Genomic DNA, 19,009 nt, shown 5'->3' on the forward strand with positions numbered 1-19,009 from the left:
GCAAACACCAGAGAACACACAAAGGTTTGTGTGTGATATTAAATCCAGCATACACAATACATAACATCTTGTGTGTATAAAATAACTTGTAGATCTAAATGCTCACTAGATGGCGCTAAACAACAATATAAGATGGCTATAAGTTGGTCAAGCTGATCACAGAGCTGTTCATATACTTACAGTCATTAACAATCATTCACAAAGAACAAACACCACCACCTCCGCTCAGAAATGCTTGAGAAAATAATAATTTAATACGGAAATACGCAGCTGTGATAACAGAGTGAAGTTATGATGAGAGCTCTTATTGAAAGACGGTAAAGAAAAACAACACAGAATGTCATATTTACATTTTCATCATATATATGTATTTAATGAGATAAATAGTAAAACAATATTGCTATTGTTCCCAGTAGCTTTGGCCAGTATATACACAGGCTGTTTAATGCGAGTGACAAACTGCTTGGTCTTCCTTGTTTTCTTCATCATATTGGTACGAGATGATCAGAAGCACCAGCTCGAGCTGCAGGGGAAACCATTGTTGTTGGAGTTAATCATACTAATAATCATTTTCTACAAGAATTGAATTACACATAAGGAACATGTGACAGAACTTTTACTCTCAGCTTGTTACAGCCACAACCAGAGGCTCACGTCATCCACTCAACAACATGGTGCGCAACATGCAGAGGCGTTCACACATTCTTTACACTTTGTCATTTCTACTGGATGTTTCTGTGCAAAGCTATCTGAACTCAACTAAAGGAGACGGTGCATCATCTCCATAGCAAAGACTCGCTGTACATCCATTCTTACTGTCAGATTTTCGGACCCATTGTATCTCTGCCATTTCTTCCAGATGACAGTTTGTAACTGACTGCGCTGTATTTTAATTGGCAGGTTACGTGCCTCTTCTAAAACCAGCTTTTAATGTTCTTCTGGCTGTGTCAGACATTCATACTCTATGTTATTTTCCAAAAGTTCACAACTTCCTTGTGGCTGAAAAGGTCAATAGAGTTGTCCCCGCCCTCTGACCCATTGTGGAGGAGGCCAACAGAAAAGATGATCAATGTATTCTGTTATTATTCAATTTTCAGAGGTGTTCTTACCTCGAGCCCACCTTCTGTATATGGATATACAGAAGATGAGTATGGCAGTGTAGAGGATGAACAGCAGAATGGTACACACCAGATTGGGTAGAGACAGGAGAGGAGGATGAGGAGGAGGAGGAGGAGTGGTTGGTACATTTATAGGCAGAGCTCTGGCTGTGAGGTTGAAAACATGTGTTATTACAAAAAGTGCCATGCTACTCAACAAGAGGACATACATAAAGGAGAGAAACTGTCTCATCTAAATGAATGTTTATGTTAAGGAGTACTGTTTATGGGAGGCAGAACGTCGTGTCACCTCTCACAGCCAGCCAGCTTTGCTCTGACTTTCCTTTTCCGGGGTATTCGCACTCGTAGAAACCTTCGTCAGACTTGGACACCGATTGAAGGATCAACTCTCCTTTCTCAGTACCCTGGAAAACATTATCTTTGTAGAACGTAGCAGAGAAATCTGAAGTAGGGTCATCTCGGTCTCCTTTCCTATAGGAACAGCGAAGTGTCACTTTATCTCCCACTGTCACAGGAAGTGCAGGGCTCTCCAGGATCACAGCACCAGCTGGAATATACAACAACACCTGGTTACTAGAGTTTAAAAAGTTTGTTTAATGTAAAGACGCAGAAAAATGGCATAAAAACGAACAAACCTGTCACTGTGATGTTGATGCTGTCGCTGTACTCCCTCTGCTCAGACTCACACCAGTACACTCCTCTGTCAGTTGGGTAGGCATCCTCGATAGTGCAGGATGACTCACCTGGGATGGCCCAGCCAAACTCGCACACTTCAGATGTCGAATCGGAGGTGTTTCTTTTCACCATCCAGCCACTGGAGTTTACCTTCTCCTCACACCTCAGATAGATTTCTTCATACCGAAAGAACTGAGATCTGTTGGGACTGATGCTCAGTGCTGCTGCAAGGGGGTGAAACCTGAAACAATTGTGAATGGATTTAATTTATTTGTGGTTAGTTGTAGAGATGTTTTTATACCATTCTGATACCTGAACTATTACTTATACTGCTCAGTAATGTTATTAATAGCAATTATGATTAATCTCTGTAGTTCTTGTGTTCTCACTCTCACACCTAAACCACACAGTTTCACAGAATTTTGTAATTTCCATAAAACTTTTGTTTTTGTTCATACGATACAAAATGCACGTACAGATACTTGTGTCAAGTGAAAAGTACAGACTCTGCAGGTGTGCAGTGCATGTTAACCTCTTCCAGGTCTATCACGTCTACATACAAACATTTTATGGCTTCATGTTGTACAATAATCCATCTACACAGTTGTGTTTTGTCTATGCGCAGACATGAAACATTTTGTTTGTCATCGTGCACTGTCACTAATAGAGTCATGTTTAGTTAAGTTTTAATCTCTTATGGTGCTCTGACACTGATTTGGCCAAGTAGTCAAGTCTATTACTGGTCATTTTGGAGCTGCATGCTTTTTCTTCTTTAATTTGCCACTAACATTACTTCATGTTTCGTCTGATTCTGATGGGAAGGCCCGCTTTGATCATCTCGCACTGGGCCCTGGCACTGACTCGTTAGGCCGCTGATCGGAGAGTTCTTTTCATTACATTAATGTGTCTCCTTGCTTCCCTTAATCGCTTCCTTTCCTTGCGTCTAAGCTCCAGTGAGGAAGTGAGATAGAGAAGCGAGGAAGAGACGCAAGGACAGAGAAACTGAAACTGCCCAATGAGGAATCCTTGCTTCAACAGTCAGTCTTAAGCGATTGCAGTTACTAATGTTCACAGAACCCCACATTTAAGAACAATTTAAAGACATTGCAGCTTTCATTTAGATATTTTCATTGTGTATTCCTGATTTTAATCGTCATTTAATATTCCTTTTAAATCTAATCATTAATGTACGTAGTGTTATTTATTGTGATTACTGATGCTATTTGTTTACTTGTGAAAAACAAACTGCTGCTTTTTGTGATGCTACAATACACACAATGGTACATTACATTGCATCTGACCATGTAACTGTGTTTTGGTATATTATCTGCAGATCCCTACAACACTACAAAGTTGCATTTGGAAGCATCAGTTAATGAAAAGCAGCCAGAGTTAGGCGATTGCGGCTTTAAAAAGATTGCATCTTTAAAAATGATTCAGTTTTTGTGACTCCTCTTAACACATCACAGCTCCCCTCACTGAAATCCGTCTAACCAGGAAGGTGGCAAAGTTTACAATGATGGCTTTTGAATATTAATTTAGCATCTTAAATAACAAGGAAACTTGTGACAACTTTAGCTGTTCACACCTCTAGTTTGCTGAAACTGTAAGATTTATTATAATATCTAGGTGATCAGTGCACACCTTTTGGTTTTGTTTCATTAAATTAAAAAATATGTTGATGTTTGATTTATCTGGATATTATTAACTAGAAAAGTCAATAAACATTAAGTGTTCAAGTGGTTGGCAGAAAAACAGAGTTCAGTTGACAAATTATTCAAAAAAAGTTGAATTACTCACAGAGCATTAGGCAGAGAGATGCAATCTCCATTTTGTGTCGATGTCTGTAGACAGGTTTTAACTAGCTGCCACCCACCACATCCTGGCTTCAAATGGCAGGAAATAAAGCAGCCACCAGCATTTCTTTGAAAGCAAAAACACATCACACTATTGAAGTACTATTAAGATTTCATTTGTGCCACCAAAAAGTCTCACAGTTTGCCGATGACGTTTTACTAAGAGTCTCCAAATCAGTTTGTCGTGCTGTTGCTAAAAGCTTCAGAAACGTGACCGTGTGAATCAAACTCTACTTTGTCATAACAAAGTTCTCTCTCACCTCAAGCAAAAGACTGAAACCACAGGAGAGGAAATTTATTTTTGCTTCACATTTCAGATGAACAGGATGTGACACAGCCACATAATCACAAATACACTTGTTGGTTTTGTCCGGAGTGATTGAAAGTTTTTATGTAAAATATTGAAACACAGATCCTTCAGGTTCATCTTTACTGCACCAGAGAGGAAAGACACAAGAAACTGAATACTGAGAGAGTTAATGACAAATGACCCCTAAAGCCACAATCAATCATTGTCCAATCAGTGTCTCTGACTGTAACACAAGGAGAAGGCTAAGACCGCCATCTACTGGTATGTTGGAAGACCAGCAACCCCTATAGGAAGTCCATAAGAGAATACAACATTTGCAGTGCAGCAAAGGCACATTTTATTTGTATAGAACATTTCAACAAGTCAACTCAAAGTGCTTTACATAAAACATCAAAAACTATCAAGACAAAGTGTAAAAGCAACAGAAGGCGACATAGAAGACAATAAAAATGAGTTGAAAGTAAAAATAAAGTACCAATGTATCAGCATGTTGGAAGGAGGCTCAATAACTCTACAAAGTCAGGCTACATTTTGGCAAAGGGATCCTATGACCCCTGACCTCAAGATGTCTGCATGAAAATAGGTTCTAATTGTTATAACCCACAGAAGACTGTCCACAAATGTGTGCCGCTCCCGTCTGCCCTGCTTACCTCACCTCAACTCATTCCCTCATTAGCCACTCTCTGCTTATATTAGTCCTCTCCTTTGTCCCTGTATAAGTTCATCAAAGTTACTGTGTTGCTCATGTCCTGAATCATGTGCATGTACCTGCCTGTAAGCTATTATAATTAGCTATTGAAAACATTCACATACGTGAAAGGCTTGAATGAGTGAAAAGTCAAAAAGGCAGTGTCCCTTTATCCCTGCTTTAGACACAGTATGCATTTCTGTGCCAACAAACAAACACGATGATGTGTTTTATCATGTCCTCTGTATTTCGGTGAAGTCTCAACATCCTGCTGTTTACTTGGACATAAAGTGTTTATAACAACCTGTTGAACTATGGAATGCTTGTCCCAGCTAGTGTAGTTCTGATTACTGAGTGGACCCTAAACTTCGCTCCCATGACGGGCAATTGGTTGGATTACACTGTTTAGTCCATATTCTTAAACAAATTATATTCTGCCCCTGCATTGCGTCACTACAGAGCAGAGCCAGCGATGTGTGAAGAAACACTCACGCAAGTACAGACAAGTACAAAACGTTTGAATGCAGACCTTGTGATCTGTAAATGTTGATTCTGGCATATTCTTGACTAAAATGCAACTGTTGTTCAAAAGCTCTTAATGTGTTGATTTTATAGGGATAAAGATGTTGTCTCGGGTCCAGGTTGACTGGATTGAATCTGTCCAATTGAACCTTCTCAGTGTCTAATTCCAGCTCAACTATATTGACTAAGCATGTCAAGACTTAATTTTAGGGTGAATGAAGATCTGATGAATATCTGGATATGATGTGGAGTCTATACTTGTGATGAGCTTAACCTCATGACAGGATATGATGAACTGGAGGAGGGCTGCAATGTTTTGCACTGATGATTCCACCCTGGGTACCTGAAGGGGGCAGAAACCTGAAAAACATCCCAGGTTATGCTCACAGGTATCATAGGAGGGAGGGAGAGAGCAGATGGAGTGTGATTGACACAAAGTAATATTTTAAATTGCCTACAACTGGAGTTTCTGGACATTTCATACAATGGATCCATATCTTTTTGCTGAATTGGATTTAAACCGGCAGCTGCTGGATAAAACTTTATTTACTCTTTTTTGTTCTCAGCTCGGTGAGACTCTCAGTCCTTATCCAGGGGAATTTGACATGAAGTTTCTTCTGGTGTTGATGTGTCTCTGGCAGATGATGGTGAGTCCACTATTATATATTATGTCTATCATATGTCTATTTGATTGTAGACGTTGGCTGACACACACCAATAGCTCTGCTGCGCTCTGCACACACACCGGCTCCCAAAGTCGCCCAAAAAAGTTTTCATAAAAAGCAGGAGAGCCTTGTGTGGAAGAGGATTGTAATGAATGAATCAGTGCATCAAAAGTGAAACCCACATGGCACCCTGTCTGTACTTGTTAGTGATAGTCATCTCTCTGTTAAAATGCCAAGAAGCACTTTTAGGTTTTATATTGGTGATTAAAATATTACAAATAACCAGGCGCAAGCATCATTCTGTACTTTTTCAAAAAGTTAAAATGATGTTTAAAACAATAGAACTGATCTAATATAGCCAGTGATATTACAGTGTCCCTAGTATGAGCTCAGGTATATAGTCCTTCATCATCATTCATCCTTCTCCACACATCCATTAAATGATGTCCTTCCAGTAACTGCCTCAGCAGCACTCTGTGGTTCCAAATTATTTCTGTCTGTAACATCATTCCCAGCAAAACTTCTCCTAAAGGAAAATCCTCTACATTAACTTAAAACAGTGCTTAGAACTTGAAAAAAAAGGAACTCCACCTGTCTCTTTTTGTCCCTCCACACTGTCCTGACTGTCTTCCCTCATTGTTTCTGTTTGATTCTGGTCTCTCGCTCTCAGCTGTCTTTCCCTCTGCAGCTGTCTTTCCCTCTGCAGCTGTCTTTCCCTCTGCAGCTGTCTTTCCCTCTGCAGCTGTCTTTCCCTCTGCAGCTGCCTTGTTGGTAACATTTTGCTCTGCGCAGTGTGTTTATGTCTCTCTCCACCACAACTAAAACATTTCATATTATCTGATGATTTAAAGATTCTAATCAAAGTCCTTTTTCCTTTTCAGAATCAGAATTAATAATCCCGTGGGGAAATTACTTTTGGGGGGGAAGACAATAGGAGAGGGGCACATTAAAGTAGTTGAGTAAATGCTGGTGAAATGCTTGCTTTGCATCGTATCCCTGCCTTTATCAACCCCGTCAGAGCACATATTTCCCTCATTTGAATTCCAGAAGAGTTTGACTTGTGACACAAAGAAATAAACCACACAGAAAAATATAGATAGATGATTTTCTGTCATCACACTATATGTATATTGTCATATCGCACTGGCCTAATTACTATAGTAAGTCCTTTGTTTGAAAATGTAGCCCAATATAAATGAAATTATGTAATCTATATCAAGCCCTGGAATTACTGCAGGAAGTAAATGGACACTTCACCCATTTGCATTAAGCTTTGTATCATTAGAACTGCAGTCATATTTTTGAATGGTCATGCATCATTCCCTCACTTCCCCGGAGAGGGGAGAAATACAGATTTTAGTGTTGCACTTCCTGATTCCAATGATGTAAAAATCGTCATTTTGCGTCATTGGAAGCAGGAAGTCTCATATCTCTGTAGAGGGGGTGAGACTACAAACACTACTTCCTCATTTTTTTTTCATTCACTCTACAGACCTATTACAGATCAGTGGGTGGGACTTCACCTGCAGAAACTAAAAAATATAAACAAGGAGGGGTGGGGCTGTGGTCATTAAGTCATTTAAGTGCCTTGTGCTGCCCCAAACTGACCCACTCCTGGATAGATCATTATCAGATGATCAAATCTTTATCATGAGTTTGAACTGTTTGTTTCCATAAGTGTATCTGCCCCTGTTTCTGGCCACAGCTCTACTGCTTTAGTTCATTGTCTTCACTCTTATTGTCTATCAGCCGCAGCAGGCAGCAGAGAGAAAGCTTTAATAAACCCTCAGTCAAATCAGTTATTATATATTTTTTATAGCCATGAAGCACTTCACACCCCAAATGAATGTATATATGTATATCTACATACATACATTCAATGGGTTGGTTGTGTATTTTTCAGAATATTCTCAATGATAATACTGTGCAAACAAAGAAACAGTTGTAAGTACATTGTGACCAGCATAATACGTGGGTGTGGAAAATTAATGGTTGTTATCTTGCAGCCAACAGTGAAGAACAAATTGTGACATCTTTTCTCTTTTCTCTCAGCTGGTGACACTGATATTGGCACGAATGCTATAATTTACATTGCTGGAGTCATCATTGCTGGAACTATAATTGGCTGTGTTGCTATATTACGAAGTCTCATCGCAGATGACAGTAAGTCACACATTTCTTCTGTCTTCATTTTTTTAACCTTTTTTTCAATAAAAATTTCACGCAATCCTGTAATCCTGTACTTTAACTATATACTATATAACACCCTGTCTTATTCATCTGTTTCATTCAGCACTCAACTCTTCTGTATCCCTTAAACAATTTGTTCTGGTGTCAAAATGTCAAAAGTAAAAGTTCAGAGAATAATAAAAGTTCTAATTTGACTTCACGATGGCATTTTGGTCAGAAAGTGAATAGTAAGTATTATCAGCAAAATCAACTTAAAGTATGAAAAGTAAAAGTGCTTATTGTGCAGTAAAATGTTCTCAGTGTTTTATCTGATATTTGGGATTATTGTTACAGTGTCAGGTAGTTTAATCTACCGTAATGCATCATATTCTATAAGATCATCATATGTTAGTCCTGTGATAACCATTTATCTTTGTGACGATGCATTTTCCAGCAAATCCAAGAGGGGTTTTAATTAGTTTATTTAACTTAACAAGTGGGATCATTTTTCTCCTCTTTATTTCCAATAATGTGATAGAAAGTCAATTCAGGTGCAGGGAATCGTTCACAAGTTCTTTTTGATATTTGTGCCTTCAGTACTTAAGACCACGATTTTATAAACCTGTATTATTGTGTACTTTTATTTCTATTACATTGTATAAGCTGCAGTTGGTAACTTTTATAAAAAATAACCAATCAGCTATCTTTCTTTGCCCGGTGGATTCTTGCAAATACCATTAGGAGCACAAGGAGGAGCAAATTATCCGCTCATGTTCTACTGTCAGGATATAATGAAAGGTTCAGCAAAAATGACAAAAAGTTATTTTTCCAAAAGTTACAGGCTGCAGCTTTAACCTTTGTTACTCAGTGTGCTGCTGTTTTAAAGGTCCAGTGTGTAACCTTTAGGAGGATCTGTTGTCAGAAATTGAATATACTGTATTATTTAAGGGCTTTCGTGTATCTCCTGATAATAAGAATTGTTGTGTTTTTGTGACCTTAGAATAGGTTGTTTTTATCTACAGAGGGAGCAGTGGAGTTCGCCATGTTCCTACAGTAGCTTCACAGCCACTGTAGTTTCTCCTACACATGTCAAAGGTTGAGCTGTATTCAAATGGGTGCAATCTGTAACTTTATCACTAAATGCCACTAATACTGCACACTGGTCCTGTAATAATATGTTTGTATTGATTGCACTGTGCTTCATCTTGTTACTGCCCTGTGAAGCACTTTTGTATATAAAAATGTTTTTTTATTTTTATAATGTGCTCAAATATTCATTCACAACCACAAACACACATGGAGGTTGTAATTTTTATTAAACTGAAATATCCTGATGCTGTGATTGTTGTTTCTTTGTGAAAATATTTGTATGTATATGTATTTTTTAACTTGTTCATGGCCTTTTTTTACATTTTTAATTGATCAACATGTCCTCCCTCATTAAATGACTTCAGGTTCCACACCAGTGCCTGAATTGGGCTAAAAAAAAGGTGCAAATTCAGCACAATCCTAACAGCAGTTTTATGTCTACACAGAGATGTATTTAATTCAGTCCTCATAATGTAATCTTTTCTGTGCAATTTAAACACTGCTGTCTGTTGGTATTTATCAGATAGTTGTATTTCACCCTCACCACTGTCAGGAACAAAGTCACAGAACACATAATGCAGAATTAATGCAGAAAATGTAGCCCTTCAGAATAAAATGGAGCCTGTGCGCCGGCATTAAGAGCCTTCTACCTCCAGGGGGAAAGTGAAAGTAAACACAGTCGGAGGACGTGGAGTCTCTCCAGTCTTTATCCAGTGGCCGAGATGAAGTTGCTGCTGGTTCTGATGTCCTCTCTCTCTCTGGTGGACGCTCCAGGTCGGTTTTTATTTTTCTTTTCTTCATAAAATCACTTCTGAAGACTCTTCATTTAACTCTTTAATTAACCGGTAATATTCTGGCCATTTCTTTTCTTTATTAGATTCAGATGAACCTTTAAATCACATAAAGTAAAGTTTGCGTTCTCAGAGTAAGAGGACCCAGTTTTCATCAGATTTGTGTCTGTGCAGCAGATTTAATCTGATTGTAGTTGACATTGTGGTCATCGGGATGAGCAGTAAAATCATCAGTCAAAGTAGGTATTTTGCCGTAAAATGTCCCCTGACTGATAGAATAGGCCATTAGATTGTAACACTGATGCTTGAATGAGCTAAGTACTATAGTTAGTGCAGCGGTTCCCAACCTGGGGTTGGAGTCCCTCCAAAAGCTCACCGGATAAATCTGATGGGGTCATGAAAGTATTAGGAAAGTTCTGATGCACAAATCTGTTTGTATATTGGATCATTTGTAGAGTGGTCACATTAATGTTGCAGAGTAAAAGGTACAATATGGAAATACTTTTCTTTCTTTCTTTTTTACTACTGTTTTTTATTAAGTCACAAATCAGTTCAAGTATTAAAATAACTATGAAGTTGATGAAATAAATGTTAAGCATGTTCTCTGAGCTGTTCAAGCTGCCTAAACTGCCTGATTTGACTTCACAACAGCTTTTCTAAAAAATTGCGATGCTACAAAAGTTGATTGATAGTAGATTTTTGTTGTTGTTGTATCAGTCATCAAAAGGAAGCTTGTTAGAGTGAGAGTAAAATCACTGGTAGTTTGATGACTAAAATATGGAAAATTGTGGGGATTGGTTGAATTTGCGTTACTTCCCTGAGGGACTGATTGAGGAACAGTGTTTAATGATGCGGCAACAGGAAGTGTATATATGATGCTTGTTTCTTGTTTCTTGTTTCAGAGTCTGATGTGATTGGCTCACATAACCCAGTTACAGTAACACTCGGTGATAACGCCATCCTGCCATGTTACCTGGAGCCTCCATTCGATGTGAGGACTCTAACAGTGGAGTGGAAACGTGATGAACAATATGTCCACGTCAGCCGACATGGGAAGGACTATCTAGATGATCAGGATGAGAACTTCCGAGGTAGAACATCTGTCTTCCATGAAGAAATGATCTTTGGAAACATTTCACTAAAACTGACCAACGTAACTGAACTGGATGCTGGAAGTTACACCTGCTTTGTTCCTAAACTACAAAGTCAGGCCAGGAGAGGCTTCATTAACCTCACTGTTGGTAATAAATAACACATTCAAATTTAAAAATGATTACATATTTGTAATGTGTTAGAAGTATTTTAACACAATTCAACTCAATTGTCCTACAGAGCCAGTGGAGCAGAAAAATGACAAAGGAAGTCAGACCAATAATACCAGTGAGTAATAACGGAGTTTTTATTTATTTGTATCCCCATTAACTGTCGTCTGCTCTTCCTGTTTATCAGAATTTTGTCACATATTTAAATATTTTATTTCTTTTTTTCCACAGACACAGAGCCAGGGAATCATGGTGAGTACAATATACGTTAATAGTTAATGTGCATATCTGCTAGTTTCACCTCCATCAGTGTGGTTTGAGATGATAATTGAGTTCATTTTTTGTTATACTGGCATCAAATTAAGGCTGAATCCAGAACTCCTCTAGTAACTTTTTAGTTTTAGCTTTGTTGTGGCCGAGCTTTAGATTTGAGTTAACAATATTTAAAAGGTAATGATATTTCAGTGTGTTCAATCAAAAGAAATAGCCTCTAACAAACAGATTTAAGTACATTGTGACCAAGAGAAGAAGTTGCTGTGGAAAATGGATGGATGTTGTCTTGCAGTCAACAGTGAAGAACAAATCGTGACACTTTTGTTCTGTTCTCTCAGGTGTTCTTGGCGCTGTTGCTATAACTGGCATTTCTGTAGCAGTCTGTGCTCTCCTTGCTGTTGGTATTGCTGCTGTATTATGGATGAAATATGGAAATCTCAGTAAGTCACACTTTTTCTTCTGTATTTCCTGTATCAGTGTACGTTCTATCTGCCCCTGCTGTTTCAGAGCTTTCTCACTATCCTGCTGTCTGATTATGATGGTTGATCTGGGACAAGCTCCTTTACTTGTAGTTCCTCACTGTCAATAACAACAAGTGTCATCACTCCACTGCTGACTGACTCTGCTTGGGCTGATAAAATAATCGCCCTTTTCACATCCTATTCTCACTTTTCCTCTAAACTCAACCCAGAGCACTCAAACTACAGAAAACACTCAGTTTGGAAATCACTGACTGATAACTTGGTTTGTGTTGTTGATATGTGTTCAGGAGGACAAGAGAGAGAATATCTTCCAGCACAGAGGGACAATGCTGGACTCTGATGTCAAAATGTGTTTTTTCTAAAGGTTCATGCAGTCAGTACACAATACAATCATGACTGAAGGTATGTGTGAGGTTTTCATTTGTATTCACTGTAAACTGGATGATGATAGCAGGTAACTCCTGTCTGAACTCATGGTGGCGCTATGGTCATCAGCAAAATCTCAGTACTGAGTGTGCAGTAAATTTTGTCTCCTGTCAGTGTTTTACTTTTGACTTGATGTTACTGCTGTGTAAGGCTGAGCTTATTTTAACTACTCTATACACAGTTGGGTAGTTTAATCTACAGCAATGCATCATATTCTATCAGATCATAACATAGTTTAACATAGTTTTCCTGTAAGGTTCTCACCTGTAAAAAATCAGAAACAGCCTATTTTCAAATTTTACTTATACTTGAGTAAATGTACTTAGTTACATTCCACCACTAGACACATTACAGTAACAATAAACAGCTGTCTGACCTGTGATTACTGTCAGTATGAGCAGTTACATTAGGCTGTATGTGTAAGATATTACAGGATAAACATTAAATAGAGCTACACTGAGACGTATCAATGAATTTATTTATTTTTCACTGTGATCTGTAAATACTGTAAAAACTTGTAAATGTGTTTGTTGGTTGAATATATTCTGAAAGGTTTATGAACGATGTCGACCTGAGGTACGTGTGCAAATGATTCCACTGGATGTCAGTAAATCCTTCACACTGGACCTTTAATAGTGTGTTTGTAGTGCGCCTCATGTTATCTAGCTTCATTTTCCACTTCAACATCTATTTTAAAAAGCACTATACTGTATATATAAAATGGTTCTAGTTTTATACCAGCATGCTCAAAATCACACATGGAGGGTCATTTTTATAAACTGAAACATCTGGACACTAAGAGACTGAAATATCATCCTGAAACTGTGATTGTTGTTTGTTTATGAAAATAAATGTATTTTTTAACTTGTTCATGGCCTTTTTCTTACATTTTTAATTGATCAACATTTCCTCCCTCATTAAAGGACTTTTGGTTTAACACCAGTTCCTGAATTGGGCTAAAAAAGGTGCAAATTCAGCACAATCCTAACCACAATTTAGCTGTAACCGATACTTTTTGCTGTTTTCTCTGCATTAAACTAGCTATGTGTTTACAAAGAGACACAGTTACACAGGCAATAATTACCCCCTGTATTCTCCCCATATTCTGCCCCTCACATTTATTTTTTCTAACTGTAACCATTTCTATATGGCTCTGAACCTAACCAACCAAACCAATGAAGGCAATGAACACGAGCCAATCAGAGGAGTGTTCTTATGAGGGGGCTGAGGAGTGTATACCTAGACTCACCAGGAGGTGGCACCACACAGTCAGAAGTAAGGGTGCTCATGTGGACAGAAATCACAAGTCCTCAGTACCTGTGAGCACTGGCTCCATTTCAGGCAGTAAAACTCATTTACATTCTGCTCCCAGTCACCATTTTAGTTCAGATGTTACTAAGTTGTTGAGTTTTAACTGCTCCATGATGTCCAATATACACAGCACTGCACTCTAGTGACACAGGAGGATGTAACAGGAAAGTTAGACACTATATTCACAGAGAATTTAACCATACATCTATTGTGTAACAGAGAGCAACAGTTACAATCTACACATTTCCAGATAGCTGGAGCTGTATGCGAGCTTGATTTGAGACATCACAAACAGTCAATCCTGGTCCAGTCTGCAACTTATATAAATGAAGCCACCAGTGACACTGAGAATGGATCTACAGTGAAGTAGGAGACACACAATTTGCACATGATGTAGAAGTCTTTTTAATGATTTTCATGTGGAAATTATTTTCTTTTTATGGATAAAAACACATCAGAGACACTTTATTGTTCCAAGCAGACTATTTGTATATTAATGCACATCTGGAGGGGATCTTTACATAAACCATGGAAGCAACATGTAGCTAAGACATAATACAAATAAGCAAATACAACATGTATTAAATAATATATATGAAAATGAATACTGCCTTTTCCCCGTCATATTGGCCAAAATACTGTACAAACAGGTTGTTCAATGTCACAAATTGTAGCTCCTCCTCCTCCTCTTCTTCTTCTCCTTGTTATTCCAGTAGGACATGATCAGATTCCTGCAGCTCCCCTTTTAGCATTAGCTCGAGCTGCAGGAGAACAGAGCAAAGAAAGTATTTTAACTATGAGTTAAAGTCCCTGCTTTGCCACACCTGTCAGTCACCGGCCCTGAGACTCAGGCACAGTGAGTCTGTGTGAACAGAACGTTTAGCTTTGCTGTCACTTCCTGCTTTCTATTATTGTTACTGTGACAACCTCACCTCGTCAACCACAAACAGGCTGCAGCCTGTTTTTGGTTTCAACTATGTGGGTTTTCCGGTATCTTGAGCTGGCCCTGTTTTTACTGAGGTATGTCACCATGGAAACCTATGCTGCACAGCTAATCTGCCTGGGGGCAAACTTCAACAATAGGCAGACTGTTGACCAATCAAATCACTGGAACAACTGAATCATCCTTCCAACAGTTTCCTGACAGAGACTAAAGTGCCAACTTCACAATAAAGTGACGAGTAATAAAGAGATAAAGATACTTTCACAGGTCAGTTGGATCACCTGCTTCTCATGTTTCCAAACACTGAAAGATTCCTGACAATGTTTTTACCCTTGACTGCAGCTCAGAGTACCTGGTCCCTTCTGGTCTGAGTGGTTGCAGAGTATCTGGACAAATCCAGTAAGCTTGGCCCTGACCTCTGACCCCTTGTGGAGGTGGCCGGCAGATCAATACTTTCTGTTATTATTAGGGTTTTGAGAAGTGTTCTTACCTCGAGCCCACCTTCTGTACGTGTATACACAGAAGATGAGTATGGCATTGTAGAGGATGAACAGCAGGATGGTACACACCAGGTCGGGCAGAGACATCAGAGGAGGAGAAGGAGGAGGAGGAGGAGGAGGAGGAGAAGGAGAAAAACTTGTAGGCTGAGCTGTGAGAAAGAAAACGATCATCAGAGTTTCAAACATGAAACATAATCAGTTCTGTTCTCATCCAAATATCTGCATGTGAGTCCAGAATCTGGAGGCAAGGGACAAGATTTTGGTAAGGGAAGCGGCTGTGGTTTATGTTTGTTGTGTGAGTTGTATTGACCAATCATGTCAACAGTCTGTATGGAGATGGAGCAATCATCTTACAATGATGTAGCTCTTTATTAGCTTTTTAAAAATGGATGTATGATATCTGTTTATAGAGATCAGCCGAGATTAACAAATTGGCATTTGTAGTTATGTACTATACAACCCGCCTTGGAACAAATGCCATATGTGTTGATAAGGATGATAATAAAATAAAATCTAATGTTGTTGTTTAATTTATGTTTCTGTTTTTAGTGCCTTTTAACAAACACTATCTCCCCTAAGACTTAGAGCCCATGGGTCAAGGGGCCAAGTCCATGGGTAAGTCCAGCGGCCATAGTTGAGGTTTAGGCAGCAGAAGATAACTTGAAAATGACTAAAGAGTAGAGCTTAAATATCGTAGATATGGGCTGGGGACGCACCCATTGAGAAATTCTGGGCCGATAACTGATACATATATCTAAAATATCAGTTTGGCTTTTGAACAATGCCAATATCTGATGTTTTTTTGTTGTTGTGTATGTTCCCTTTTGTGCCAGGGCAACAAGGGAAAAAAATGCAATCTTGTAAAACTTAACAAAGATAAGGCAATACAAGGCAATACTAAAAAGCAGACGTCCCATCACACACGCACTGAATATTGGAAGCAAAACATTTTGTCACCTCTCACAGCCAGCCAGCTCCGCTTTGACTTTCCTTTTCCGGGGTGTTCACACTCGTAGAAACCTTCGTCAGATTTGGACACCGATTTAAGGATCATCTCTCCTCTCTCAGTACCGATGAAAACATTAGCTCTGTAGAATGTAGCAGAGAAATCTGAAGTAGACTTATCTTGGACTTTTTCCTTGTAGGAACAGCGAAGTGTCACTTTATCTCCCACTGCCACAGGAAGTGAAGGGCTCTCCAGTATCACAACACCATCTGGAATATACAACAACACCTGACTACTAGAGCTTAACGTTTCTTTAAAGTCTACTGACCACAGCAGCATAGCAGCAACAGTGAGCTGGTAGTCAGAGCTAATGAGCAGCTACTATCAGACTCTCCGTCTCCATGCTGGAAACACAGAGAGTCCGCTGGAGCTTTTATAGTCACTAGAAGCACATTCATGTTTGTTTTTAAAAAATATGTGTGTGACTTGTGTTGTAGTTAACCTAGCGGCTATGTTGCAGCTAAGCTAATGACTCAGAGAGGCTAACTCTCTGGTATGTGTGTGTCTGTGAAGGGTGTGTCCGTTTGTGGGATCATCATCAAGGGAAATAACCAGTCCAAACCACGGCACCAAAATAATACAAACATACTAATTAGAGGGTTAGCAAAAATCACAAATTCCTGTGAATGATTCGTCTCGATCACTATACATTTAAAAATCAGTGCAGCTGTTTCACAGACACAAAGCGGAGGCTGGGGGAGGTGGGCCACATAAATTAGTCCCAAAGAGCTGACTCTATGTCAGCATTGGCCTTGCAAGGTTCAGTTTGATTTAAAACAATAGGGGGCGCATTGAACAGCTCAAAAACATGTTGATGATCATTTAACAATCCAGAAGATTCAAAACACAACCGCACACACACAAACAAGCTCCATGCACATTGGTATTACCTGTCACTGTGATGTTGATGCTGTTGCTGTACTCCCTCTGCTCAGACTCACACCAGTACACTCCGGTGTCAGATGGCAAGGCATCATCAATGGTACAGGAGGACTCACCTGGTTTCCCCCAGACTGTGCATGCCACAAACGACTTCAGTGAGGTAGTTCTTTTCACTGTCCAACCGCTGGAGTTTTCCTGCACCGGACACCTCATAGAGATTCTGTCATACTGAAAGAACTGAGATCTGTTGGGAGTGATGGTCAGTGTGGCTGCAAGGGGGGTGAAACCTGCAATCATTTTGAATGCATTTCAATTATTTCTGTGCTGGCACTTCTGGGTTTAAATGTTGTTAAGGTGGTAACATTTAAAGCAGCATTCATTCAAGATTTTCTTTTGTTTTAATATTCAACTAAATGACTGTGTGTTGTGAAAGCAGTTGCTCAAAGTGAAGAACAATTAGTAGAATAATTAGCACGGACTCTGCAGCTTTACAGCACTCCTTAACCTCTTTAGGTCATTGTTTTGGTTTCACAGCACATTAATGAAGCTATAACATCGTTGTATTGTTTAGCAAATCTTGTTCCTAGCCTCAACAGGCAGCCACAGTAAACCCACTGTACAATACTTGTCCTGCATAAAACAGCAGGTAGACAAAGTTAGAGATTAGCTTGTGAAGAAAATAGAATATATTGTAGCTAAAGAGATAGACTTTGTCTTAAAAGTAGATATAAAGTAAACCAGAGAGTAAAAAAAAAAAAAGAAAATTGATCATATCGAGGTTCTCCTTACTATGACTGCAATTAGCATCTTCAAATACTACAACACAATGTTCACAATACCTAGGCCAGCAGGACACAACGTGGGTTGATTTATGAGCAAGCTCTGATTTAAAAAACAACAACAAATTGAATAAAAGTTCAGTGGTCGAGTGGTTGTCAGATGAGCGGAGAGAGAGAGAGCAGGAGGTAGATACATTTTTAAAAGTTACTTACAGAGCATTAGGCAGAGCGATGTGATCTCCATCGTGTGTCGATGCTGTGAGTCTTCCTCTATGTGTGTATAGAGAACCACATCCTGACCAAACACAGGAAGTCAAGACACTGGTGCAAGCACTGCTGGGTCTTAGTGGTGATCACAATACAGGTTAATTTATACAGGTGCAACGTGTCTTTAAAATGACTGAAGCTTTGTGACCAAAACAGGTGTTCAACAGGGTCAATGAACTTTGAAGCAGATGTCAGCATTTATTTAAAGTTATGATTTCATGCTGTCAGTAAGTGCTGAATGTCTCCATAGGATGTATTTCACTGTTTGCTGATGATGTTTTACTGGATGTATCCAGTAATCAATCCCACTTCTCATCTGTCTCATCTGCTTCAGAAACTTGAGTTTGAAGAATCAAACCCAACCTTGATGTAGTTCATTCTTTTATGTAAAACCATCCAATAAAAGACAAGAAAAGCTATCCGAGTCACATTTCAGTGAAACAGGATGTAAAGAAACCACATAAAGACATTGATAGACTCAAACAAAGTTAGACTGGAAACGATATTATGGGTACAAAATGTGCACAATAATACTAACCATCATTTTCGCCCACAGGCTGCCCCTCTCTGCCCCTGTTAAGTCATTTTTCATCAGCCAAGCCACTTGCCCCTTGTTCCTGAAACTAGGTTCTTTAGTTGGACTCAAATGTCCACAATCATTTTCAGTAAATATAACTTGGGCTGCAGAATCAGCCAATATTGTCACTCTTGTCTGACTGGAAAACCTTCACCAAACACAGTAGACTTTTATTAAAAAAGCAATCCTCTGGCCAACAATCAAACCACAACACCTCATCATACTTCACCATGAAACTAACAATGTGACGTGACAGCCCCAACCACATCTTTTCACTTCTTCTGTGATTTTTCTGAGTGGGAAATAAAAATCAGCTTGTAAGTTCACAATTGGCCTACATTAAAGTAAATTATTGCTAATTAAGTTGTGATTCATGAATTTCTTAAATAAAAGGGGGTGCACCACAGAGGTGAGTTAC

The 19,009-nt window shown here is 39.0% G+C and overlaps 2 protein-coding genes across 3 annotated transcripts; one reads left to right on the forward strand and one right to left on the reverse strand.

Moving 5' to 3' along the window:
- Window positions 1–232: 232 nt before the first annotated feature.
- LOC127360623 (Fc receptor-like protein 5) lies at window positions 233–18,091 on the reverse strand. Of its 2 annotated transcripts, none has more exons than XM_051395082.1 (5): window positions 17,961–18,091; window positions 16,977–17,255; window positions 1,408–1,665; window positions 1,110–1,265; window positions 233–523 (listed from the first exon to the last, which is right to left on the reverse strand). In XM_051395082.1, the coding sequence occupies exons 1-5, from the start codon at window positions 17,989–17,991 to the stop codon at window positions 486–488; spliced, it is 762 nt and encodes a 253-aa protein (XP_051251042.1). In that variant the 5' UTR covers window positions 17,992–18,091; the 3' UTR covers window positions 233–485. The 2 variants fall into 2 exon arrangements, with proteins under 2 accessions (XP_051251042.1, XP_051251041.1); XM_051395081.1 differs by lacking the exons at window positions 233–523; window positions 1,110–1,265; window positions 1,408–1,665 and adding exons at window positions 14,027–14,398; window positions 15,071–15,229; window positions 16,038–16,295.
- Window positions 5,312–13,194, forward strand: LOC127360625 (V-set domain-containing T-cell activation inhibitor 1-like). The gene is made up of 9 exons (XM_051395084.1): window positions 5,312–5,606; window positions 5,736–5,816; window positions 7,887–7,997; window positions 9,796–9,866; window positions 10,786–11,124; window positions 11,216–11,263; window positions 11,377–11,397; window positions 11,757–11,858; window positions 12,188–13,194. The coding sequence occupies exons 4-9, from the start codon at window positions 9,815–9,817 to the stop codon at window positions 12,238–12,240; spliced, it is 615 nt and encodes a 204-aa protein (XP_051251044.1). The 5' UTR covers window positions 5,312–5,606; window positions 5,736–5,816; window positions 7,887–7,997; window positions 9,796–9,814; the 3' UTR covers window positions 12,241–13,194.
- Window positions 18,092–19,009: the final 918 nt, after the last annotated feature.

The sequence above is a fragment of the Dicentrarchus labrax genome, unplaced genomic scaffold (assembly GCF_905237075.1).
Source record: "Dicentrarchus labrax unplaced genomic scaffold, dlabrax2021, whole genome shotgun sequence".
NCBI classification, from domain to species: Eukaryota; Metazoa; Chordata; class Actinopteri; family Moronidae; genus Dicentrarchus; species Dicentrarchus labrax.